This window comes from Cyclopterus lumpus, chromosome 20 (genome assembly GCF_009769545.1).
Source record: "Cyclopterus lumpus isolate fCycLum1 chromosome 20, fCycLum1.pri, whole genome shotgun sequence".
Classification (NCBI taxonomy): Eukaryota; Metazoa; Chordata; class Actinopteri; order Perciformes; family Cyclopteridae; genus Cyclopterus; species Cyclopterus lumpus.
Window position 1 is genome coordinate 14,305,753 of NC_046985.1, and position 27,058 is coordinate 14,332,810.

The 27,058-nt window shown below is 40.5% G+C and overlaps 1 protein-coding gene across 1 annotated transcript in view; it reads right to left on the bottom strand.

The window, feature by feature from the left end:
• Positions 1-26,255, bottom strand: part of dnah2 (dynein, axonemal, heavy chain 2) — a 64,358-nt gene extending 38,103 nt beyond the window's left edge. The window contains exons 1-37 of the mRNA XM_034560743.1: positions 26,148-26,255; positions 25,842-26,006; positions 25,453-25,681; positions 24,703-24,813; positions 24,089-24,327; positions 23,720-23,911; positions 23,183-23,340; positions 22,860-22,947; positions 22,504-22,709; positions 21,469-21,598; positions 21,083-21,265; positions 20,720-20,934; positions 20,284-20,430; positions 19,724-19,880; positions 19,309-19,418; positions 18,943-19,072; positions 17,752-17,940; positions 16,847-16,991; positions 16,434-16,626; positions 15,982-16,182; positions 15,696-15,852; positions 15,144-15,309; positions 12,972-13,135; positions 12,528-12,689; positions 12,253-12,356; positions 10,459-10,609; positions 9,758-9,834; positions 8,816-8,996; positions 8,515-8,653; positions 8,152-8,369; positions 6,761-6,850; positions 6,542-6,667; positions 5,717-5,827; positions 5,213-5,401; positions 4,756-4,853; positions 1,280-1,469; positions 120-300 (exon numbers count right to left, since the gene is read on the bottom strand). Coding sequence (XP_034416634.1) covers positions 120-300; positions 1,280-1,469; positions 4,756-4,853; positions 5,213-5,401; positions 5,717-5,827; positions 6,542-6,667; positions 6,761-6,850; positions 8,152-8,369; positions 8,515-8,653; positions 8,816-8,996; positions 9,758-9,834; positions 10,459-10,609; positions 12,253-12,356; positions 12,528-12,689; positions 12,972-13,135; positions 15,144-15,309; positions 15,696-15,852; positions 15,982-16,182; positions 16,434-16,626; positions 16,847-16,991; positions 17,752-17,940; positions 18,943-19,072; positions 19,309-19,418; positions 19,724-19,880; positions 20,284-20,430; positions 20,720-20,934; positions 21,083-21,265; positions 21,469-21,598; positions 22,504-22,709; positions 22,860-22,947; positions 23,183-23,340; positions 23,720-23,911; positions 24,089-24,327; positions 24,703-24,813; positions 25,453-25,681; positions 25,842-26,006; positions 26,148-26,255 — 5,800 coding nt within the window. The remainder of the gene's footprint in view (positions 1-119; positions 301-1,279; positions 1,470-4,755; positions 4,854-5,212; positions 5,402-5,716; positions 5,828-6,541; positions 6,668-6,760; positions 6,851-8,151; positions 8,370-8,514; positions 8,654-8,815; positions 8,997-9,757; positions 9,835-10,458; positions 10,610-12,252; positions 12,357-12,527; positions 12,690-12,971; positions 13,136-15,143; positions 15,310-15,695; positions 15,853-15,981; positions 16,183-16,433; positions 16,627-16,846; positions 16,992-17,751; positions 17,941-18,942; positions 19,073-19,308; positions 19,419-19,723; positions 19,881-20,283; positions 20,431-20,719; positions 20,935-21,082; positions 21,266-21,468; positions 21,599-22,503; positions 22,710-22,859; positions 22,948-23,182; positions 23,341-23,719; positions 23,912-24,088; positions 24,328-24,702; positions 24,814-25,452; positions 25,682-25,841; positions 26,007-26,147) is intronic.
• Positions 26,256-27,058: the final 803 nt, after the last annotated feature.

Genomic DNA, 27,058 nt, shown 5'->3' on the forward strand with positions numbered 1-27,058 from the left:
TGAAAGCATTTATTTTCATGATCAAATAAACATACCAAAACATCCTCTAAAAATATCCCAAACTACTTCCTAACATAACTTGCATAAATTGCAGTGTATGCACATTTGCATTGACCTACCGGGATTCATGGTGATAAAGATGCCACACGATGGGACCAGATTTATGTGCTGTCCGTCAAAATGGAACTTGGATTGTCCCGCTGAGAGGGCGGACAGGATGGACAGGATTTGCTGGGCTACCACCGACAGCACCTCGATGTTGATTCGGTTGAACTCATTGAAGCACCCCCATGCGCCAGTCTGTCCAGGGTGGACACAATGAAATACATACAAATCATGCAGTAAAAAGAAAATACACCAATGAAAAAACACAGCTTTGTCTGGATTCTTTTTTTTCCCCCCGAGCTGAAAAAGAGTCATCAGTGGTTGACTGTAACTTAGTACATATAAGTATATTTATTTAAGTGTTTGTACTTTATTCTATTTAATGCTATTTAAAACTTCTATTTCAAGTTGAAAGCCCAAACTGCGTATGACCTGTTTAGCCTGTTAGCAGCTAGAAACCAGTGAGATGAACCATATCCTCTGAACTCTTTTCCTTTTGGTCTCACCCACCATAGATGTAGCTTCATTCTACAGGAAATTAATTAAGGGCTGACAGAACAAAAGGGACAATTGTATTTATTGTTTTTTAACGAGTGTTAAATAAAGAACGTTAAAGTAGGGCTGGGCGATAATTCAATATGATTTGTTACCGTGGTGAAATTGCGATATCGCAATTTGCGATAGTATTGTATAAATTCACAGATTTCTGTGAAAATCTGGTCAAACGCAGTTAAATCTGGCAGTATATAAAGAAGTTGGAAAATCAATGCATCACTAATTATAAGTCAATGGTCTATAATTCTTTTCTTAAATGGGATCATTTGCATAATGATTACTTTTTCCTTTTGATCCTTTAGGTATATTTTTATACTGTAGTTTTGATACTTGTTTGAGTACTTCTTCCACCACTAATCCGCACACACACAGAGCGAGAGAGCAATTTTTACTAACACAGTTTTAGATTAAATTAAGTGTTTTTGATCTTGACTAGCACGAGAATAGGGTTTCCATAACTAGTTAGTAAACAAGTGACATATCTAACATATATACACTCAAAAGTATAACAACTACTGTTTTACCTTGTTTTATTTAGGCTGACATCGACATTATGATTCAAACTACAGTCATTGTCGTCACCATCATCATATTTTCTTATCCTCTAGCATTTTCCTACCTGTGCCAGGCCAGAGTACATGCGTCCCATAGATTTGTAGTCTAGCCCTTCGGAGCAGTTTACCACGATCACGTGCATGCCGAGAGCTTTGCCCAAATCCTTCACTGTCTCTGTCTTCCCAGTACCAGCTGGGCCTTTAGGGGAGCCCCCCCGATGGAGATGGAGTGCTGTGGTTAGGGTCATGTAACATCTGGACAGAGTCAAGCATTTACATGTCAAGCATTTACACAGTATCAATGTTGAAAAAAATACTCATTATATGTCATCCAAATTCAATTCAATTCAGTTTATTTTGTATAGCCCAATATCACAAATTACAAATTTGCCTCAGAGGGCTTTACAATCTGTACACATACGACATCCCTGACCTTTGACCTCACATCGAATCAGGAAAAACTCCCCAAAAATAACCTTTCACAGAGAAAAAAGGGAAGAAACCTTCAGGAGAGCAACAGAGTAGGATCCCTCTCCCCGGATGGACAGATGCAATAGATGTCATGTGTACAGAATGAACAGCATTACAAAATTACATAAAGACATTACATGAATATGACAATGTATGAATGGAACTCCAATCCATGAAACAGAAGGAGGTAGAGAGGAGGGGGGGCGGGGCGCATCAGCAGGGCCAACGCGGGAGGCCGGCTCACCAGGCATCAGACACCTCCAGGTCCAATGGACCCTATGAGACGTGAAGTCACAAAGACTCCGGGGAGGAAGCAGAGTTAATAAGGTGCAATGGAGAGATGTAAATTCATCCATAAGGAGAGAGAGAAGAGAGAGGTGCTCAGTGTATCCTAAAACATCCCCCAGCAGCCTATAAGCCTATAGCAGCATATCAAGGGGCTCGACCAGGGCAAACCTGATTCAGCCCTAACTATAAGCACTATCAAACAGGAAAGTCTTAAGTCTATTCTGGAATGAGGTGACTGTGTCTGCCTCCCGGACTGAAAGTGGAAGCTGGTTCCATAAAAGAGGAGCTTGATAACTGAAGGCTCTGGCTCCCATCCTACTTTTTAAGACTCTGGGAACCACAAGTAGCCCAGCATTTAGTGAGCGCAGCTCTCTAGTGGGGCAATATGGTACTACAAGCTCCTTAAGATATGATGGTGCAATCAAGGCTTTGTAGGTGAGGAGAAGAATTTTAAATGTGATTCTTGATTTTACAGGGAGCCAGTGCAGAGCAGCTAATACAGGAGTAATGTGATCTCTTTTCTTAGTTGTTGTGAGTACACGAGCTGCAGCATTCTGGATCAACTGGAGGGATTTAAGAGACTTATTAGAGCAGCCTGATAATAAGGAGTTGCAGTAATCTAGTCTAGAAGTAACAAACGCGTGAACCAGTTTTTCTCTTATCTTTTTGGGACAAGATGTTCAAAAACAATTCAGAGCCTGGGATAAAATCATTTCAAGGTTTATATGGAACAGAGTCAAATATGAAACACTACAGATTGGGAAAAATAAAGGGGGCATGGCATTACCAAACTTTAGGGCATACTTCCATGCAGCTCAAATTCGACCAGTAATCTACTGGGGCCAGTATTTCAAAACTTGTATCCAGATCAGAATGATCCGGATAACCAAATCCCCCTGTCCTCAGCCACGGATCAACCTGATCTATCCCGGTATTTCAAAACTTGAGTGATCCTGATACCGGCAGATTGGGATGTCCAAATCCGCCCCGCCCCCTGGATCACAGACGAGAAACAGGAAATGGAGCGAGCATTTTACCGAAAAAAAGGAGAAGCTGGCGCAACTATTGTCTCTAAATCTAAGTATGATTTTGTTCAGTGTTGATGCGTCCTAAGACTAGATGAAAGGCAATCATTATATTGAGTTAACAAAGTACGTAAATCAGCATAAAGTTGAAAGAAGAGCCGAGTTTGCGCTAATGTGAGCTAACGCTGCTCCATTGACGTCTGTGTTAAGGAGCTAACAAGTTAGTAAATAGGCTAGCGTCTGTATGTCGCGGTCCACATTTTAATTTTGATTATGTTGATGTATATTAATTGTTTTTCGGCGACAAACACGTTGTATGTTTTTTTTACTTCAGTAAGTTTTTCACAGCAAAGATAATAAACATTGTTCAAACAGCAGTGAAGCGTAGCTATATCTGTATCAAACAAGGAACTTTGGGAGCAGTTACATTTAGGCTGTTCAAACCTTTACATGTAATCTCCCTCAAATCCACCTCTGAGGTGGGATCAGGGTAATCCTGATTTTTAGGATCAAACTGATCCAGATTTCCCACTAAAGTTTTGAAATACTCAACAGCAGTGTTTAATCCGGATCAAAGGCAGGATTGGATTACCAAATCTGAATCTGAATCTTCAGGATCAGATTTGCTTTGAAATACCCGTTTTGGGGATCTGATCAGGATTTAATCCAATCCAGGAGGATTAATTAATCCTGTGGGATCATTTTGAAATACCGGCCCCTGGTGTACCAACGATTATGAAGCAAAATGGAAAAACCTTGAACAATATGTAGAAGGAAGGGAAATTCAAAGCCTTATTGGAGACAGAAATATAGCAAACGATTTACTTAAACAGATGGATGCTGTCACCCGATTTACATTATAGATGTGGTTCAAATTGGTACGAAAATATAAATTAGAAGAAGAGCTCAGGCTTCTGCGATGGATAGCCTATGATATACATTTTATTCCAGGTACCGGTACTCTCGATCAGAGGTTTAAACAATGGATTCCATATGGAATAACAGCAATATGCACAATTACTAAAGATGGAAGTGTTGTGAGTTTCCAGGAGCTGAAAGATAAATATTCACTAAACAACCAGGACCACTTCAGATACCTACAATTAAGGGACTTTTTCAACAGAGAAATAAAGCACAAAATTAACCTGGGGAAAAATGGCATAATTAGAACCATAATAGGAGCTTACAACTCAAAGAAATATAGAAACATATCAACTTTATATAAAAATCTGATGGAAAAAATAGGAAATACAACATTTTATGTAAAACTGAAATGGGAACTGGAACTTGGTGTGAATATTACAGAGGATGAATGGTCGAATATTTGGAAGATACAACAATCCTCAACATCTGCGCGAACTTGGTTGAACAATAGACAACAAAGTATGTGAGATGGTCTCCAATATGAACTAATACACTCTATATTGGCATTATTAATGTGCCCTCTGGCACCGGTCTTTTTATCAGTCAATGCAAAAAGAGCCGAGGTGTACTCTATTGACTATACTACAGAAACAATGCAAATGATTGCATCTGTCTGATGTTATCGAATTCACTTGACATTTAATTACACAAAATACTTACATCAGTGCAAATCTGTCTGTCAAAAATACCAAAATAATAATTAAAACAAACAAGTGAAATACTTTGATTAACTTTGAATGAGTTACTTAACTGACACGTGACAAATTGATTGATGTTTTGATGCATTTGTGGCGGAAATGCAGTGTTTGACTGACGGAACGATTGATCACTACCTGTCAGTAAGTGGAGTGATGACAAGCCGTCCAGAGTTGCCCAGGTACTCGTAGCCATACTTGAAATGTGTGTTAGTCTGTCGGATTATGCACTCTTCCTATTTGGAGAACAAGCAAATAAGAAAATGGACAAATTCAGCGGATGTTTATCTGTCTCCCTCCAACTCATCTCAGCTCAGCAAAACTGATATTTTGCTGCCATAAGGTGGAGAATGAAAAATGCTGATGATTTAGAAAGAAATGTTTATGTGTCGCAGAGGAATCAATAATAGCTAAATGTATACCGATTTGATCTACCACAGTTTTGCTTTTAGCTTTTACATTTTAGAGGGAAATTCATTCTTACAGCCATTAAAAAATGTTGCTGAAATTATTGCTTGAAAAAAGTTCCTTATTGTGCCCTTCTTTTTCTCTATACTGTCTGTTGTTGTTCTTACTAGCATCACTCATAGCATACCATCTCCCAGTATAGTCGCAGCTGGCAGAGCCATTCGAAGGCATTGACGTCGTTGCAGCCCGCCTTGATCAGCTTATCAATGACATCGCGAGCATGAACCTCCCCCGTCACCAGCGATGCAATCTTCAGACGTAAGATTTTGGACAAGTTGCCACGTATGATATCTGAATAGCATTGAAGCTTGGAGACCTGAGAGACAAAGACGGACATAGCAAAAGCTCAAGAGATTATTAGAAGACTTTGAATTCTTAACACCACTATGTTGCCTTCCCTTTGCGTCAGAAAAGGCAGATACGCTGAATTTAACACAACAAGGCTAATGAATTGCAGGCTGCACAAAATATTGAAAATAATAACAAAATAACACAACACACATTTTCATGCTTAGGATCATCCTACTGGGTACAGAGCTTTCAGCTTGCTTTATGGAAACATACTGGTATGTTAACAAATCATCACAGTGAGTTCACTCAAAAATATTTAGTTAAGCAACAAAAACTCAACCTGTTTCCTCTTTATGGACTTAAGAGAGGACTTATCAGCTCGCTGCTTGCAGGACATGAGAGCTTTAGTGACATCTGTGGTCCACTGGATCTGACTGGTGGTGATCAGTATCTAAAAACGGAAAGATACACACTTAGCTTTCTTACAACTTTTAGCCTTGTTCATATTCTTTTTTTTACCCAATGACATGGACTGAGTAAATAACCATGGGAATGGAGAGGGGTTCATCACAGTGTTCACTTTGATACCTATTTTCCTTAGTCCTCGTCCAGGGGTCAAGTGCATTTGTTAGTTTTCATCATATTTAGTCAAACTCACTCTGTTTTTTTAGTCTTTTTAGTTGAAATGTATTCTTAGTCAAAGAAAAAGATAACTATTTAAATATTGTTTTAGTAAATGAAAGTATTTTTGTATTTGATTATATTGAACATTTCAGTCAATCTAGTCTTGCAAAAAAATATGACTTTGTTTCTTTCAATGCTGTTGATGTAATTGTTACTCCGACTCACCCTGACTGTGTTGCCGATGTAGTCCTATGAGGGACTACATCATATTACATCTCTAACATTGTACGTTGATATTGCTAGTATTTAACAATGTCACTGCAGCCTCTTCATGGTTTGGTCTTTGTCATGGAAAAAAACAAAACTGCCGCAAATGAACATATTTAGTCTTAGTTTTCCTTCACGAAAATAACACTGGTTCAGCAGGAACTGGGATTTGTGCAAAAAGACTGCATCAGTGTCAGTCAGTCTGAATGTCAGATGGGCGAAGATGTGAAACCACAATGATTTTAAAATGGGAAAAAACTAAACACAAATGTACCTGTCCCGGCCATTCTTCGACCCATTTTTCGAACTGGCCTGGCTTCTTCTTCAGAGCTCCAAGGCACTTTTGCAGAGAGCTCATCAGATTAACGCGCATGGCCGTCTCAACATTACACAGCCAAACCTACACGCACACAAACAAAAAGGTGCTCACATTCTCCACCGTACCTCTTTGAATATTGCATATTGATCACAATCATAATCATTGCTGCTTTACCTCCACGGGTTTGTCCAGTTCCACTGGGAGGCTGAAGTTAACATACTCCCCATCAGCAGAGAATATCCCATTGGCCTGTTGGCGAATGCCCTAGAAAAGACATACATACACATCTCACAGCTCTCTGTATGGATTCTGTATAATATGCAAACAGTGTTTTGTGGTTAAAGTTTTGAGGCCACTTCATCCTGGAAGTTTGACTTGCTGAAATAAGGAAATACATGTAGCAAAATTTAACCTAACCAATGTGACCTTTACATGCTTTTGCAGATAAATGTTAGGATCGAAACATTTTGAAAAACTAAGAAATATATGTCCCTGAGCACAAAGTTCAGTTTAAAAAGGTGTTTCTGCGAAACATGATGTGGTTTGATATCATTAAATCAGGTCCAGCGTACCAGTGGAGAGCACCACTTATTGAGTCTCATTTGAGGACACTAACTAAAGTTAACCTGCACTGAAAAAAGTGGCATCATCTTATCTTAGCAATGTGTCTACTTGGGCTGCGTGGGATTTATTGTTTTGCCCCAAATCTTTACTTTGGACAGGGTTTCCATGCTTTTCTACAGTTTTCAGGACGTTTCCAGGACATTTTTACAGATGACCTTGGAAGTATGACAGATAGAAACATAGACTAATATTTTTTCAATGTGGGAGTCTGATTGAAAAGACATGCAGTGGATGCCTATAACTTATCTAAAAAAAATCATCTCTTACATTATTAGAAACTACGACAAATTAATCATGAAATAATACCAATAGAAGCAGCCACAGTTACCAGCCAGCAGAGACTAATATTTACATTTGAGGTTCTGTTTTGGCCAATTAAGTTGTGATGCCATCCAACCTGCATGTGCTACCATGTGACATGATAGGAACATTAATATGATCCTTAAAATAACTTAACTCTTTCAGATGGCAGCGTTAGCTATTTTGGGGAGATCTGATAGATAGCATGTTGTTCATTCTCAGCTAAAAGGAAAATAGTAGAACGTCAAAAAAATGTTCCCGGATTTTATATAACATTTTACCGTTTCTCTTCATGTGTTTTCCTTGACTGGAAAATTGGTCAATTATTTTCCAGGCAGCGTGGGAAGCCTGTTCAAAGTACTTTTAATTCATAATTCCTACTATTGTAAAGGGCATACTTAGCCTACACTAAGTCCACATTGACATTATTAAAGCATTTCAAATATGCTTGACAACTGAATAATTTCCAGAAAACAAAATGTGTATGGCCTCAATAATAGCCTTCATAAATGTTGTGAAACGTATAATGTTCTTGAATTAATGGCCTGAAATGACTCCTTCACAGAAGTAGTAGTGCAGCACGAGCCACTGAGTGCATCTTAGCCTGTGATGGATTTCATGATAATTGTTGCATTCCCTGCCTTTTTAATTTTCAGGCTCCTGATGTTGTCAAAACACTTCTTCAGGTGGGGTTGAATGGCTTTGGGGTTCTGTGACTGCCCCAGGATTTCCAGCACATCATCGTTCGACAGGAAGTAAAACCTTGGGAAGATCTGCCTCTTGGTCTCCAGGTAAAAGTCCAGGGCCTTCTGGATCTCCTCCAGCTTAGCACTCATCAGTGACAGCTTCTCAGGCAAGCCTGATAGACAGAGGAGGGGCTGTTAGAAGACTGTTATAAAATATATATATATATATATATATATATATATATATATATATATATATATATGACACATTTCTGTACCAGCATGTTCTTAAAAGCAACATCAAGTATGTTGTCATACCGGGGTGGTGTGTTCCCTGCAAGGCGTTGCTTTCCTTGTGGAGTTGGCCCATGATGGTCTTCCAACTTGAACTGAAGTCTTCAAACTCTTTGCATTCACGAGGCAGCTGCTCCCTGATGTCCTTTGCTTGGAAAATGTTCTAGAAGGATGAAGGAAATAAAAAATGGAGACTGACAGCGAAAGATTGCGATATGGTCCCGGGACCATATCGAGAAAACCGATACCAGAGAGCTGTGACAGATGCGTTTTACAACGGCGTGATCCTTTAACATAGTAAAGTATGTGAGTGTGTTTCTCGTACCTCCAGATAAATCCACTGACGCTGCACAGTGAGAATCATCTCGATGACTTCCAGAACATGGGATAACTGCCGTTCCCAGCAGTCTACCTCCTTTTCAAAGGCTTTGACAAACGGAGAAGCCTTCATTGTGGACAGTATGGACATGTTGTCCTCCAGGGCCTGGAAAACCTCCTCTGTGCCCCTGAGACAGAGACAGAAAATTATGGATTATGGAATTCCAATACTGATGCATTTTCACAGCGGAAAAAGTCATGGAAGTAAACATTTATGTTACCAGTTTATTAGTTACACATGTACAGTTTATTGTAATCCAATGTGGTTATATACATTATTATTACTGTGTAAACAATGCCAAAAAGGATTTTGGTGGAAGTTTTTGAGGAGGTAGTTACTATTCCATATTTTGAGTGCGTAACATTGAGAGATATTTCTAATATTTACTCTATATTGAACTCTCTCCCTCCCTACTTCCTCTATTATGTTAACTGTGGGCCAGTGGCTGACTGTAACCTTTCCCCCCATTGTCGAATGAGTGGCGATGACTTGGGCTGCGAATACGACTGGGGCTGTCTCTCTATTCCTATTTTATATGCAGCAGATGGCCGATTTTTGCTTTCCCAAACCAGGCTGTCACTCGCTTAATTAACTCTGCTCTGCTCACTCGTCTCTGACGACAAACAGACTCACTCACTGCCAACAGACACTTTCCTGCATCAGGGTCACATATTTTCTATAGTATCCTTTAAACAAAGTAAGATTGAGACCATCACTTTATTATGCAATTGTACTGAGCAGAGGAATCTTGTGATGCAGGTAATCAAGACACAATGAATGACCAAATCTGTGACTGTGAGTTTCAACCATAGAATCTATAAAAGAAGATGACAGTTATAACTTCTTGAACCATCCACCCATCCCTGCCGTCAAGGCTTGCTTCCTCACCTCAGCTGATAGTGGCTTTTGTAAGGTTCCAAGTCCAGCAACGTTTCAGCCCATGTCTTGGTAATGTCCTCCAGACCCTTAATAATCAAACACAAAGAGCAATGTAAACAGACGGAACACTTACAGAGGGAAACATTTATATTGTTCTATTCTACAAGCTTAATGATACATTGGCATGATTATATTATCAATGACAGGAAACCATGAATCTTAGCATGAGTTCTACTGCTCTCAAATATCAGAGATGGAGAACCTTTTAAAAAAAACAACCTTTTTTTTCTTTCTCCACTTTACTTGTTTTTCTATTTTTATGAGCATTTTCTGACACTCTTTTCAATTCTACATTTCTTATTTGTTTTTTTAATCCCCTGGAAGTATGTCGAAAGACTAACATGGCGATATACTGGAGTTAAAAAAATGTCTGTAAAGTAAAAGATTAGTTTTATTTGTAATGTCACAAATAAAAGGGGCAGCTAAACACCACTAAGGAGGAAGCATGTTTCTGAAACCGTGTGGAGCATTTCAGTTTAAGAATCTGACACATACACATCTGAGAAAGCTAATCTTGTTTAACTACACTTTCAGCTTGGCTCACCAATATTCTCGGTGAGACCCTGGTTAGAATGAATCTATATCATCAAGGAGAAGCTACAGACCGGCCCACTATAGGCATCAGTCTAAACGACAGGAAGAGACTGGACCTTTTCTATGAAGAGCTCCTTGCTGGCGGCCCCAGAGATCTCACAGATTTTCAGATCGTCAAGGTCCAGAGACATGATCTTCTCCAGTGTGACATCAGTGCTGGTATGATCCAAAGAGCACTGCAGTGCTTCACTGATCTGCTCCCAGTGCCTATAAGAAAGGTGGCATTGAAAGTATTGTTTGTCTTAGGCTTAAATTGCCCAGTGGGTCAGCTGAAGAAAACAAGTTTAAAGTTAAAAGGTAAGGCTAACAAAGTCAAATATGTTCATAGAACACAAAATCACAGTTCGCAAAGGGCTTTAGCATTTGTACAACATATCTTTAGAGCATTAGGCCGTAGCAAAAAGATGTGATGTGTGATGTGCTGTCAATGTGTTGCAAAACCACATGCTTGCTACATGCTAATACTTAATATTTATCATTTTAGTTTTCATATTCGTTAGATACTGCTCATTAGCAGTATCTAACGATACTGCTATTTTTAAAGGTGCTATATAAATAAAGTTATTATTATTATTATTAGTAGTAGTACTTTAGTGTACTAATCATTAGTACATTAGTGTACTAAACTCATTGTTTGTGCAGTTTTGATAGCATCCAGGAAAATACAGCTTCTTTCTTACTCTTCTTCTTCATACTGCTGTCATCAGTGACATACAATGTCCAGTGTGTGCTTATCCTGCCTAATAAATAATATAAGACATCAGCACACTGACTGACAGACCAACACCAAGAGGGCAGGGATGGCAGGGGAAATAGAAAGAGGAGACGGAACAGAATCCGTACCAACTATGGTCTCACATCGCACACAGCAGCTCAGACAGTGATGTTCCAGCCACACACACACAACATGCATGTCGCGCACAAAGTGGCCTCAGCTGAACATACTACAGCCACACACATGCATCCCGTCGACGGTGTGGATGTTTTTCAGCGCGAGTGAAGAAGACATAAAGATTTGGAACACCAGCAAGTCCAAAGTAAGCCTTCAAGGACATTAGGAACTACTTGAGATATGTTTGAGTGAGAGGAAGTTAAGTTCTGCTACTTGGTGCAGTTTTGGAGAAAGTTATTTAATAGTGAATTTTTTATTATAAACATACAATTGAATTTCAATTTGCCATTAAAGAAAAGTTACAAAAACCGTTGGGTATGCTGTCAATTATCATTTGAAAGAAAGAAAATTTGAATCTGCAAAAATCTGAATTTGGCAAAAGAATTGCAATCGGCAAATCTCTAATATCAAACAAAGAGAATACACCCTTTTAAACCTTGCCATCTTTCTCCGAATATGTCTTTTCCATTACCCCCATCAACTACTTAATAATGACCAGTTTGCTCATTACAGGATGCCTTAAGCTTTTTTCTCTTTTTGTTTTCTTTGTGGCACCACTTTCCCCGAAGGAGGACCGAATGCAGCAAAGGTGTCCCTTTGGAGGTACTGACATTGATGAGGGGAAACGAGACTGAGAGGAAGACTTTTGATAGAAGACTGAAGAAACCACAGAAATAAGCTAATACTACGGGACTTAGCGATGTGGTTTAGGACTTTAAAGCATTAACTACTGTTTAAAAAGCCAGCTGAAAGTATAAATACAACCACCAAGGTGCACCCACCTGTAGTGTGTGTGCTAAGTATGTACTGTGATGCCTTTCTCGATATACATAATTATTTTGTAGCTGTGCTCCTGCCATGTCTTGTACATGGTAACTACTGCAGGACAATAGTTCCAAGATATATACCGAAATGACAAGTGTTATGACAAATACATATATTCTCTTTCACACAATACCTGTCTCTCATGGCTGGGTTCCTCAGATCATCAATGAGAGGGATGATCCGCTTGAACTGGATGATGTTGTTTTGGGAGGAATCTACAATTTCCCACTCCTTATCCTGGAATCAGACACAGACCAGGTCCTCACTACTGTGTAATGTAAATGTGAGAGCAGCTGAGGGGGAAGCCATAGTATTAGCTGTCCATGTAAAATATATATAACTGTGACTCACTGTAGCACGGCGCCAACATCTTCAGCTATTTAAAAAGTGCTGTGTGATGGAACTGACCTTTAGTTCTCTCTGGAGTTTGTGGAGTTTGTTTAACAAGTCCTGTGCCGTGAGGCCCATGCTCTCCGTCTGCAGCGTAGGAAGTTGACCGACCTTCCAGATGTTCCAGTTGGCATTCCACTCCTGCGTGATCTCCCAGACCTGCCGCAGGTGGTCTATGTCCTGTACAAAACATATGGACACAAACAAACATATGAACAAACAAAAGTGCAATCATAAATTTAGTCTTGCATCACTGAGACAAGTCTAACATTTGCAACAAAAACTATTTCTTTTGGAATTTATTGAGGCATTCTGGGTTTGAATTCCCTAATATGATATACTATCAAGTGCATGTAATGTTTACAAACTGCTTGCTTCATTCACACAGACAACCACAGTTCCAACAACCCTCTCTGCTTTATGTTGGCGCTTGTGGCCCATGAGCCCAGTGCTGTGTCAGACCTTCTCCAGCGTCCGGATGCTTTTGGAAGAGGTCTGCTCTGTTTCCAAGTAGCCCAGCCCGAGAAAGATGGCGTTCTTTTCCTCTTTTAGAGCCTCCAGTTGACTGCGATAGCCCGCTAAATTGTTTAAGGCCAACTCACTGCTCAGTGTGCTGTCAAATGGACCTAGATATGCATGAAAAAAAGCATAGTTATAGACAAACACACCACAGGCATACGTCCACACACTAAGATTGTCGAAACTGTCCAAAAATACATTTGTTCTTTAAAAACACATTGGAACTGTCGGCGGCACTGTTTTAAGATGAACTTCTTGTCAGATGCCCTGTTTCTATTTAATAGCGCCCTGTCTGCAATGGACGAGGAACAGCTGATTGGTGACGTTGAAATAAGGAGTAAAATCTATAAAACATAATTTCACTACAAAAACCTAAATACATAAAACAATTGTAAAAATTGTTTTCTTCCAACACACTTGGGCGGTATACGCCTTGAGAAACTAGAAATTTGTTAACCATTAGAACATGAACCAATATTTATTCACAAGGTATCTATTGGTAATACTGTATATCTGTCATGATCTTGGTGTTAGTTTCCTTTTGTTTCTTTGCCTGTTTGACTCCTGCTTTTGTGCACCTGTGTCATGTCTCGTCCCGTCTCCTAAGTTATGTTTCTTTATTTTGGTCATTGTCCATATTTCCTGTTTTATTTTGTGTTACTTACCTCTCCTCTCGTTTCAGATAACTTCCCTTCCGACCTTGTGTGTTTTCCCCCCACTGTGATTGTCTGCCCCGCCCCTGATTGATTCCACCTGTGTCTAATCACCTACACCTCCCCAGCGTATTTAAACCCTGTGTTTCCCTGTCTCTGGCCCCTTTTGTCTTAGTCCTTTGTGTCTTATCCTTTTGAAAACCGACCTATTTGTTAGGTGTCTGCTCGAAATAACATACCCAAACTAAAAAAGGGTGTATCTCAGCAACCACAAAGGCTATTTGAATAATGTTGGTGTTATAATAAAGACAACCCATGTGTGCTTTTGTTCAGATGTGTAAATATTAGTATATTTGTTACTGGTTAAGAGTAAATAAAGATGAAAGACAGCAAAAGTTGAATTTTCAGGTTCGCCTAGAAAACAAAAAAGCACTTTCAGGATGATTATCTCTTGGAAGGATGCAGAGCCAAAGGTTTAAACTGACTCAGATCATAGCACACTATGTGAACAGTCTCTCTGCAAAGTTTGACTTTGAAAAAGTAAAGCAGAAAGTTAGAGAGGTTTTAGTACAGATTAATTAGGCAAAATGGGCATTTGGGCACCATCTGTGCAATTTAAATTTTCTCATGTACAAAACCATATATTTCACTTGTATATTACTTATGGTGTTCAATACATCAAATACAGCAGTCTTAGTTGATTAGAAGAAGAAAAATGAATTTTTTCAAAAAAAAGCCAAAGATAAGCAACATTTGTGACCGTAAGGCGCTAAAGCGATTAATGTTGCTCTGTTCTTTGGCTCATATCTCGGTGATGCTTTGGTGCAGAAGGATTTTCTAAAGATGTTCAGAATCTGTGTTGAATCCTCTTGCTCTTTGCTATCTGGCTTTTTCTGATAACACCGAGCTACAGGTTGCTAGTTCCGAAAACGTGCTTAGTGGGCTGACTCCTGACAAAATTCTGATTATGATATTTTAGTAATTCTTTCAGTTGGTGTTTGAGTGGAAATGGCTTACTGATTCTTGTTTCTTCCCCTCAACCACGTTTTTGCCTCTTACCTGTCTCTTTTGTCTCTTCAGAATTTTTTTATGTATTAACCATTATTTTAGATTGAATATAATAAAAAACAATGGGAAGATGATACTACAAAAGGGAAACAGGAGCCAAAAGGAGTGGGAAAGGGACAGAGGAGATGGAGAGGAGTGAGAGATGATGATGCGGCAGGAAATGGTGTCTCTTCCTGTTAGGAACATCCCTTTTAATGTGCAAAGGTGTGGCTGTGGAGTCAGCAATCATCAGAGGGCAAGAATGGATTCAATGCAGGCTATTGGTTCTAAAGAGGCCTCTTATAGATCAGTAATGGCTCATGGAAACTGAGAAGGACAACACTAACGTGTGCGCACCATGGTGATAATGTATATACGTGTGTGAAAGAGAGCAGTGAGAAAGGGAGGGCGTGACCTGTGATGTTGAACTCCTCCAGCATGGTCTTGATCTTCTTAATGACCTCAGGAATCATGCTGTCCCTAAACTTCTCCTTCGTTTTCTGCAGCATGATGTCACAGTTAATCACCACCTGCTGGAACCACACCCACTCCCCGTTCAGCACCTCACGCATATCCTGCACCTGTTGGTGAACCAAAAAACAAAACAGTGTTTGTTGTACGTGTAGAAATATACAGTACCCTAACCTGACCCGACAGATGGTTTGTGACAAATAACCATCCGAGAAGCCATCACTTGAAACTGTTTGGAAAAGGGCACACACTTCTAAAAGATATACTCGGCAGGTGATTGGATGAAATCATCTGTTAATCAAACTCTTGCCGATGCCAGTAGGGAGAAGAGCGAAAAACATCACAACAGCAATAAAAGGCACAGGGGGGCAAACACAACGGTGAAGTCACTGTTATACAGTATACAGCTTATACACAAACACACATACATTCCTGTATCATTTACGCTGGATATGTGTATACTGTATATTTGTTTATACACGAGCGAGGTGCTTACAGCCTCTTCCACTTGGACCTCATATTTGTCCAGGATAGCAAACTGGTCATGGATGAGAGGAATCTGAGCCTCTGTCTTGGCCAAATCGCCCTGGAGGGTCACCAAGAGCTTCGTGCTCTCACCAAGCTCTGCCAGTGTCTGGGGAGGTTGCCTCAGCCTACACACACACACACACACACACACACACACAAACAAAACCTTTAGCATGCTATTTCAAATCTTTAGCTGATCAAAATGTGCTCCCTTTCCTTTCTTCCGTTCATCTTCATCTTCCCTCAAAGCCCACCTGTTGCCATTGTCTTGCAGATAGCCATGGAGTTCTTTTAGCTGGGTGCTAGCCATGTGGCTGAGCAGCTGAGTGAACTTGGTTTGCCACGCAGTGCAGAGCTGTGCTAAGGAGGACTTGATTGGTGAACAGTCCAGTGTGACAAACCAGATGTTCAATACCGTCTCTTCCTGTTGAACGCTGTAGGCTTTCTCCGTGTACCTGGAGGACATGACACACAAGAGGGAGATTAATGAGTCTGTGTTGCTTCAACTTGTAACGAATGTCAAAATGAAACAAAAACGTGCACTTGGGAAATGGAATCTGATAAAACACGCATTAGAGGATAGGTCTGTAGAATGTGAACTGTAAAAAAGAATCAGCTGCCGGGAACAACAGCTGTTGTCAAAAGGTTCAGAAACTTTTTATGCGAGTCAATTGAAGAATGATGTGAGTATTTTAATGCACAGTGCCTGTGTATATCTGCATCAAAAGTAGTGACTGGTGGGTTTAGTCTCCGGTAGCCTTCTATAAAGGAGTCCTGGTTGCTCTGCCAGATATCCCTGTATTTATCCCAGGTCTTCAGGTAGGTCTGCAGGAGGCCGGCATTGGATGTCATCCCTGCAGCAACCGCAGCCTGAATCTTCCTTATCTCCTCGTCTTGCTCTGAAGGATCAAAGAGGACCAGGGTGACAGAGGGGACAGTCAGATAGACTTGGTAGAAGTATACATACACATACAACTGCTTAGTAATCACTGTAATTGTGTAACTGTATGTTTACATGAGGTCTGCATTTGATCAGCACCCAATAAAAACAGATTGGATGTGCACAATTGTACTTGCTAAATAAAAATGTAAAAACATAAATACATATAAAGTTCTTACCTATGTTCATGTGTATGGGATTCCCCTGTGACTGCTTGCAGGACAGAATTTCTGGCAGTCGCTTAAATTCGGAGATGGTGTTGATGAGCTGAGGCGTAATGTTCACAATCTGAGCAAGCTTTCCGAGTGGCGGGGAGAACTCGACCTGTTAAAACAGACCCTCACTTTTACCCAAGATATACAATTGCCAGTTAATTAAACTGAACTATTGCCGTGTGTGTGTGTGTTTTAAAGCATACAGTCACACCATAACCATGTAGCAAAGCCTCACAGCAATAGTACAGTGAATAAGATGTGTCAACGTGAGCATGGCAGGTGTACCTGTGTGTGAATTTATTGTCACGATCAAAGGTAGTAATTTGTTCAACTCATTGATCGCTGCATGTTTGCATATGTTCGTGTGTGTGTGTTCTATACTGTTGATCAGGACATGTAGCTATTCTCCTGTGCTATCATACTGTAAAGCAGCTATTCACACCCACTGGTGGGCCTTAGAGTTCTCAGATAGTGACAAATGGTTAGATTAAATATATTTGTTTTTGATCATTTACAAAGCTAGTAAATTGACTCAAGAATTCACATAGCAAAAAAAAACTCAAAATACATAATTTCAATGACCATTTCAATCAACATTTGAATATCACCATGCCAATCTCAATGTATCATCAGGTAAGGACAAACATGGTTTGCAACTGTTAGCAAGCTAAAGTTCCAGCTAATGCAATGCAGTGGCAGTATTTGGAATTTTTCTTATTAAGCACAGTGAAAGCTCCAATGTGTGTGGTGAGAAAATATGACCATGAATACATTAAATGTCAGCACATAGAAACACATCCTAACATATATGGCCAAATATTATACTCATAATCACATGACCCAATTGGATTAAGATGGATGGATGGTACCTTTGGTGTGGTTTGGGGGGTTGCCTGGCGTAGTGCTACCAGGACTTTGAACAAGGGATTGGGCGATGTCTTATTGTCTCCATTGATGGCCCTGGATAGCTTCTCCACGGAGCGCTTGATGTTGCTCCTAAGAGCTTGCTCTACCAAGTGGTCCACTTTCTCTGTGTAGGTCACCCAGTGCTCCTGGACCTTAAACACCATGAAAAATAACACCCATGACATGGTTGTGGACATGTGAGCTGACCTGTCATCACATAAAAATACAAAAGATTTAATAAATCTGTCTCTCAATAAGAAAGGAAAGAGATCCCCACTAAGAGATACAGCTGCAGATTACAATGATTGCTGTAGTACATCCTTGAGGGAATTTGAAAATATGGTGTTTTTTACTAGCTTAAGGCAGAATGAATACGATTTGTTGATTGCAGTTTGTAAACACAACATTTAAAGGTTGCCCCTCCTCCACGGCTCAACAACACCAGAAGTTCATGCTCATGCCCCCTGATAAGAAGTTACTGATTCTGCAAGCCTTATATCCTCAGGTAGGTCGTTCCAAAGTCGAGGGGCTCTGATGGCAAAAGCACGGTCACCCTTTGATTTAAGCCTTGACTTTGGAGCGGCCAGAAGGGCCAGAAGGGTCCCACCGGAGGATCTAAGGCTGCGAGCTGGCTCATATGGGGCTAACATTTTAATGATGTAGCTTGGGGCCAGACCCAGGCGTGCTTTAAAAGTGAGCAGCAAAATCTTAAAATCAATTCTAAAACGAACAGGGAGCCAGTGGAGAGAGGCCAGGACTGGAGTCATGTGATGCCGTCTGTTAGAACCAGTCAGAAGCCGAGCTGCTGCATTCTGGACTAGTTGGAGGCGGGAGATGGATTTTTGATTTATGCCGGAAATGAAGGAGTTGCAGTAGAGTCGAGAGAAAATGAGTGCATGAATGACTTTTTCCATGTCTGAGCGTGACAATATGGGTTTGATTTTTGAGATTATTCTTAATTGAAATAAGCAGGACTGGACAATTGTTTTGATCTGTTATTCAACATTTTAGTCAAACATTGCACCCACATTTCTGGCAACAGGTTTTAAATAAGCAGCCAGGGGACCAAGTTGACTCTTGATGAGACTGGTGTTATTGTTTTGGGAACTGAATAATATGACTTCTGATTTGGAGTCTCAGCGGAAGGCACAAACCTCCAGTCCATCATTAGAGAAGGTGTTGTGGATGCGGGTCATAATGTGAACAATATTCTGGTGGGCTGAGCGCAGTATCTGGAGATGGCTCAGCTGGTGAGTCTTCTGGTCATCCTCGAACTCCAGGTTCCTAATAATTGCAACAGGAGAAACACCCATAATGCCACCAAGAAAGGAAACAAAAACCACATGTCCACTGAGTAAAAGAAGAAATGAATTAGAAGAATATAGTGAATATATTATTAATTAAGAACCATGTCATAGGAAGTGAATTAAAACATGTTAAATAATATCTGAACACTTTATATTCGTTATTTTTTCTATTTACTGTGTACAATGAATATGTAATCAAACATCTCTTGGTACCTGTATACAGTCTTTCCATCCAATTTAATCAGCAATGTTTCACTGATTTGGCAACAGAGGGTGGAGATAGATTGTTTGGATGCTTTGTAACCATCAACCATCTGCTGGACCTGGAGTGGATGAAAAGGAGAGAAAAGCGGCTCCTCAGTACAATGTGGTTCGCTTACTATACCAGGAATTGGTTCCAGATGTCTTGAGGACACTATTAGTCACTTCTGTCCTGTTCTCTAGAACTTATTGCCCGACAAAGTAAGATCTGTCAAAAATGGTTCCATGTTCAGAAGTCCACTGAAAAACACTTTTGCCAAACAAATTCATGGGATTTAATCCACACACTGAAACCAAACTCTCCATTCACCCACTTCTTGTTATCTGTCCCCATGCCCATATCAGAAAGGGAACTTTGTGTAACAACCTTGTTAACATGCAGGAGACAGTCACAGATGAAGATGTTAGCAGCTCCTTTAGAAGACCACAGGACCTTGGACAGCCCTGGCTGAATCTTCTTATCCATGAGCCGAATTCGCTCCCGGAAGATACCCAACTCATCGGGAGACAGCATTCCAATAATCCTGATTCACACACCCATATATACAGTACACACACACACACACACACACACACACACACACACACACACACACACACACACACACACACACACACAAACAGGTGAGAAAGGCATTAAGTAATATGTATGTGTTTTGAGTACTTCTGGAGTGGGCCAAAAGAAAAACACTGTTGAGAGTTTGTTTTGAGTTTTTAAATACTTGATCTCATTTTAAATACCATGTGAAGTCCTATGTTACCAGTTAACATTAATCAAATATTGCTATGCTTGACAGAAAAAGGTTTGACATGGCTTTGTGATAAAACACACATCAGTGTTTGTAGAAGAAGCACAGTCAGATGTTTACCATATAACCATACACACAGGCGTGCGTGTGTGTGTGTGTGTGTGTGTGTGTGTCAGACCTGTTGTAGTCCCTGACCAGCGGCAGTACTTTCTGACGCAGGCCTCTAATGTCGTCCCTGTCCTTGGAAATGTCAGACACACACTGGGGGATCTCATACTTTAGTCGATCCCAGTAGTCGATCTCCGAAAAAATGTTCATCAGGTTGCTGGACAAGAAAACACATTAAAGAAAAACACACAACATAAATGATGACCACATGCATGCGTCATGCATCATGCATTTGTGTAGAACTGTGTAGTTTATGAATAATATATTGTGTAAGAGCATATCTTTGTATCCAGCTGAGTGTGTATTTGTACATCCTGTCGGGGCATTGGCTCAAGTTTGTGTGTGTGACAAGTACACAGAAAACACAATGTAAGACTGTGTGAATCTGCACTTTAATGGGAATGCCTTGAGTCATCTTGTGTGCAAGTCTTGATTATGTCACTCACTTATCAAAGTTGATGTCGAGCATGGCGGTGCTGTCCTTGTGGCGCACCATGAGCGGCTGCTCCAGTTTCTTGAGGCACTGTCCATCCAGCTTCTGGTTCCAATCGCTGAAGCTCTTCCTCTCCAACTCATCCATAACCTGAACCATCTGGCTGTAGGTGAAGAACACCTGCTTGCGGTTGGATGACTCGGGTAGGAAGCGAGCCTTCTGAAGCACCTGTCAGGGAAGGAGATAGGATAAGTGAAGAAGACGTCAAGGACGGAGCTCCAGAAGGTGGGTTCAGGGAAGATCATGAATGCCATCTGTTTACATTCAATATGTGGTTTTTACTTTGCTTTATGTCACTGTGTAGTGATGGACTCACCTCCATGGGTCTCGCTAAGCGACGTTTGAGGGCCCTCAACCAGTGGGCCTGGCCTGCAAACTGGGGCATGTGGTCAGAAAGAGACCTCATCCCGCGGTTCAGCTCTTTGTTGACCATTTTGAGCTCCTTGTCAACGATGTTTATCACTTGCTCCACCTTCTCTTCTGTGGTGCGCCTAATGGCCTGTGAAGGAGAAGATTGGACAAAAGTGAATGAATTCCATGATAGTGAGAGAAGACAGAAAACAAATGTTAAGCAGAATACAGGGAGCAACAAACTGTTTAATTCAGAAATGCAGTAATGCATCATTGAGTGGTGTGAAAGCAAATTTCAGACTTGAGTGTGTGTGTGTGTGTTCGTGTGTGTGTGTTTTGCGAGAAAGACACCTCTCGAGAACAGATCGGCTTGAAACGGAACAGAAGCCGAACTCCTTCCTCCACTTGGTACACCGTTTTAAACACTGAATTGATCAGGTTCACCATCATCATTTCCAAATCCTTCACAACTGCACAAAACCTGCATACACACACACACACACACACACAAAAACATATCCACACATGAAAACATATACGTGTGATGATCAGCTGATATATACATTAGAAGCACTCAGAAATTCTGTTCATTCTGTAATAAACTTTTTTAGTGTGGTAATTTCCAGGCTCAAAACAAACATGTTCACAGGGTCGGGGTTTGTGGGAAGTGGCGCACCCATCTACCAGGCCCGGTTTCGTGCTTACGCAACAGCTATAAATGAGATCCCTGTACTGGTCCAGTTTGCAAACTTATTCAAAAAGAAAAGTGTTGGAAAAGTTTTTTGGTGTTAAATACAACTTTAAATCAGTTCTGGAATTGTTTTGAATATACAAATCAGACAAGTTTTTAAAATCTTTTTAGGAAAAATTCATGATTGTGTTAATCAGTAGTAGAATAAATAATAAATTAGTTGATACATTATTCAACTGATCACCAAAAAAAATCAAGATATTAATTGATGAACAAAAAATACCTTAATTGTCGATTAGATGGTAATTGTAAAACAATTTAGAAATATATATATCCGTTCTAGTAATTATATATTATTATACAAAAGGTATACATTATATTATATTATATACACTTAATTTAACCCGGACAGACGTGATGGCTAAAACAGGTTTCCACTGTACTAGCAAATCTCCAAACCCTACTTTGTATTTACTTGTTTGTGTTTTTTTTTTTCTCTCCTACTAATAAAGTATCAGCCTCTCTTCCATCTTCCATCAAACTTCTCCTAGCTTCACCCAGTTTGAGAAAACAGCAAAATTGCAAAAAATGTGATTGTCATGCCCACTTGTGGTTACAATCCGAGACTTTGCTTGCGTTTGCTTTACTTTTATATCTAGTCTCAGTTTGAATGTGTTAAAGAGCAATAGACCTACTGGTTGAATTTATTGCGCCATAAGGTGTTCTTGACATCAAGGATGTCTTTGTCAAGAAAGTGCAGGTTCTTTAGGCAACGGTGGAATTTGCTTTCTATCTCCAGGAGGCAGCGGGTGAACTCGGGTGCCTGGCAGCTGCCGAAGACTGTGATGGCTCGTTGCTGACCGTCCTCCCAACGGGCAAACTGATTCTGGCAATCGCATACCTGAGACAAAACCAGAGGGAATAAATATCCCAAATAACAAACAATACATCCTGTATCAAGACATAAGAGAAAACATTTTTTTCTTTCTTCTTTATACTTTACGTGTACGTGGGTTATTGTCTGTGCATGTATGAGTGAGGGGAAATTCACCTCCAGCAGCTCTTCGAATCTCTGGATGGAAGAATCAACCAGTACAAAAAACCTGCTTTGGTCCAGGACCCAGCCTTTTTGAGAATACCTGATGTAAAAAACAGAGGGGGTTGGGGGGGGGGAGGGGGAGAGTCTCAAAAATAAATGAAGAATGAAATGAGCAGTATATGAGTATTTTAGAACATTTTGCCCAACTTTACCTGAATTCAACATCAATTGAATGTGACACTATACCCATATAAATCAGTGAATTGTAATGTTTGAAATCAAACATGCCCAGATGACAGCGTGTTGTGTCCCTACACAGGTGAGATTTATCCTACTTGTGGTGAAGCTGTGAGGCGTGCTGGTAAATGTTCTTCCACTCCTGGCAGCAATGGATACAGTCGTTGAGGTTCTGCTTGCTGGATAACACATAGCCCTGAAAGATCCCGTCCAGAGAGATGCTTTGGAAGCAGAGGCGGCTGATCTCATTACCCATCTGCAAGGCAGGAGAAAACAAACACTATTATAAACAAAAGGTTTATAATGTTGTTCCCCTTCTCTTATGGTATTAGCTGGAATCACAGACTGGATAAAATATGTACATATTCTCCTTTAGGTCAGCCATTGGTTTCTACAAATGGGCAAAGAGGTGGATAATAGCTTATCTGTTAATGTTGCTCCTCTGAATTACCTGAGGAATACATGATTGCTTGTGTAAAAGACGTTGAAGTAGCATATCAAAATAATCCACAAAAAAGCAGTCAGGATGTGCAGCCGCATGCTGCACATACGCAGAGAGACAGAGGGGGTTAATAAAATAAACCTGGTGTGAGTACACCTCCCCCAATCACTCTGATGCAGTAAAATACAGGAACCTTGCAGAAGAGACCAGCGATCCTCTCGTTGGTGTTGTAGTGGGGGGAGTTGTCCCAGATGATGCGAATGAGACTGACAATGTGTCGCAACTTTGGAGCGAATTCTCTGGGCTTTAGCCCGGCCAACTCTTCCAATGGCTCCTTCAGTATGGACAGGAAGGTCATGTTTGATTTGGCCTGCACAGAACATTCCTGAGCAACACAGAGGAAAGAAGATAATATGAATGCATATTATTATTATTATCAGTTTGCTTCAGTCATGGCAACAAAAGATCTCATGTCAACATTGTCCCACTTTTTAGCTCGTAATGTTGCTGCAGTAATGAGCGCCACCAGTAAGAAGCCCTCTAGACTTGAGACTCCTGGTACCTGTATTTCCTGAGCCAGTTTGCAGAAGTTCTGTAGATAGCGAGACTTGGCGAGCAGCAGAATCTTCTGGATGTGGCTGACCTCGGGCTTTTGCAGATGCTGGCTGATGTTCGACAGCTTTGCAGAGCGACTCTTCCAGAAGTCAATCTCCTGCAGCGGGCCGCAGTTTTCCCTCATCTTCATTATTGCTTGGGTACTCAGGAGCTGCTTGACCTGATCCGTCCAGTGGATAAGAACAACTAAAACCAGGAGGAACAATTGAGTGGAAGAAAAGAGAAAATGGTGGTAAGGTGAAATGAAGCGTGGTCGACAGATGGAAGGAAGCAGAGAAGGCCAGGAGTTTGAATGATGTCAAAACCACTAAGTATGACGAAAGAAATATTGGAAAAAAACAATTAACAAATTGGACTGATGCAGGTGAGGGGTTATGAGCCCAGTGCCTCATTATATAAAACCTCAAAAGAGTCTGAGACACAAAGCCAATGTTTTTTTTAAATCAGAAATGAACAAACCGTCTGATGTGCCCTTCTAGACACAGACACCCACAGAGATGGAAAGAGAGAGAAAGGCACCACACCCACCATTTCATACATACACATATAAATAGAGCTTACTCTCCATTCTCTGTATCAGTTTTTTGTCTTTGCTGGCCACCTCAGGTGTGCACTGTAGGGCTTCCATTGGGATGTATAGAACTGTCTGGCCCAACTTCTCATACACAGCATCTGTTCGAGAACAACAATTTGGTAAAATATTACACTGCAGCACACGTGGCTCGGTGAAAATGTCAGCAAGTTATGTTGCCCATCCTGTGCACAACTGCATGTGATTTCTACCGCACCATCCTGGCATAGAGTGCAAGATGTATACCAGGGGTAAAGAAGGACTCCACTTTAATGCATATGCCGTACCACCATTTGCAGTCACAGATGAGCTTCACTGTTACTGAATCAAATAGTCTTGCTACACAGAGGGATTTGGTGGTCTAGAAATGTGTAAAATGCCTTTGATTCTTGGTGGATTGCCTAATAGTTGTATTAAAAAAAGGAATTCTATCATCTCATCTTTGGGAAATACAACATTTCCCTTCTAGATGTACAGTCTTTATCAAATACTGGAGCTGAGTGAAACATTGTTATGAGAGTGAGGGACGTCTAAAACGCTTCAAAAGCACTGGCGGTGTAGACTGCTCTTGAGTAAATGTATTGTATATAGGAGATCTCTAAAGAGTCAAAGTCAAATCAGAGGGAGTAAGGCAAAGATAACAACCTTACAGTGGTCCAGAGTTGTTTTTAGAACTACTACCATGTGTGGTGTGGTTTGATAGTGAATTGTCTCCCTCGCTTTTCCTCTGAGGTACCCACCTGTGAGGCTGTAAAGAAAGCAGTGCATCTGGTTGGTATAGTCATCCTTGATGTTCTTCTCCATGTCGGTGCTTAGGGCAATTGCGGGGGCGTGCAGACAGGTCATTTCCCAAAGCAGATTTTGGATGGGGTTGCCCCGCACCGTGCCAAACAGCACGACTTCATCAAACGTGTCCGCTGCGATTATGGCTCCTGGTATGCGGTTAAAATAGGTCTGCTGCTCCACAACCTGCACCCATTAAATAATTATTCAGGCGTGGTGGTAATGAGGAGAGATGAAAAATACAGGGAGGGAATCGGATTTTAAACAAAACTAACAGTGGCTCTCAAACGTATTCCTGTCAAGGACCACTAAAGCATGAAGGTTAAAGGGGAAGGAAGCGCTTCACCTGTGAGGGCATGGAGAACTCCACCCGCAGCCTGTCCTGAGTGTCCAAGTAGGCCACCATGGTTGTGATGGATGTGTCTTTAATAAATTGATCCAAAGCCCGTTCATTCTCATCCGACAATAACTCTTCGAGTAAACCAGTAAGTCTCAATAAACGGATAAACGTCTTTTATGGAAAGAGATGAAAGAAGGGGGCCGAGGAGAAAAGTGGGGAGGGAAAGAGACAGGGGGGTTATTTAGTAGGATAATGTCTGTCACAGAGATAGATGAAAAAAATGACACATTATAATCAATGGCCGAGCGTTACCTGACGAGTGGTGTTTAAATCTTCCTCATCCATTTCTTTTGAAGCTCTCACCTCAAAGCTTTCTTCTTTCTCTGTGTTTACCAAAGCATGCAGGATGATTTTAAGCATAGGGAGACAAACACACTGACACACTGAAATGCACAATAAATAGTGAAATACACAATATACAGTGAAAAGCACAATTTACATGAGAACTGTAAATTAAGTGAAAATGTATCATGTTGTACTTTAACGTAAACTGTTCTTTGCGGTTAAAAAAGATTAACTTATGACGACATAGTGACCACCCTGCCAGGGCCGTTTCTCAATTAAAAGTATGCTGAGTACAGACTTGTGTTCTTTTGGAGTCCGGGAGGACGGTCTTTCTGCAATTGGAACAGCAGCGAACTTGATGACGTCACCACCATTTATAAAAAGCGCCAGTATTATTATAGTAAGTCAATTATCGTATTTTATATATATATATATATGAACCATTATGCTGTTGGTATATATGCGGTTGGTATATATATATATATATATATATATATCTGATCCATTATCATATATATATATATATATATATATATATATATATATATATATATATATATATATATATATATGATAAGGATGAAAATTGCGATTGCGGTTGCGGTTGGTCATTTAAAAAAGTTCTCGGCGGCCACACTGACCACATATTTAATGATTAAACTAATAACTTCTCGCCTGAAAACATCCTAAAATTACATTTCGTGACTCAACAACAGTAGTATTTAGCAAATTTCAACTTACAGTTGTGTGCTTTTTTCGCGGTCATTTTCCCCGTCGCTGGTGCGAAATGCATTGTGGGATATTGGCTGTCCAAAGTACGCACACGTCTCCTCTGATGCATCCTTTGGAAACTGGGCGGATCAAGTCACATCCGGGCA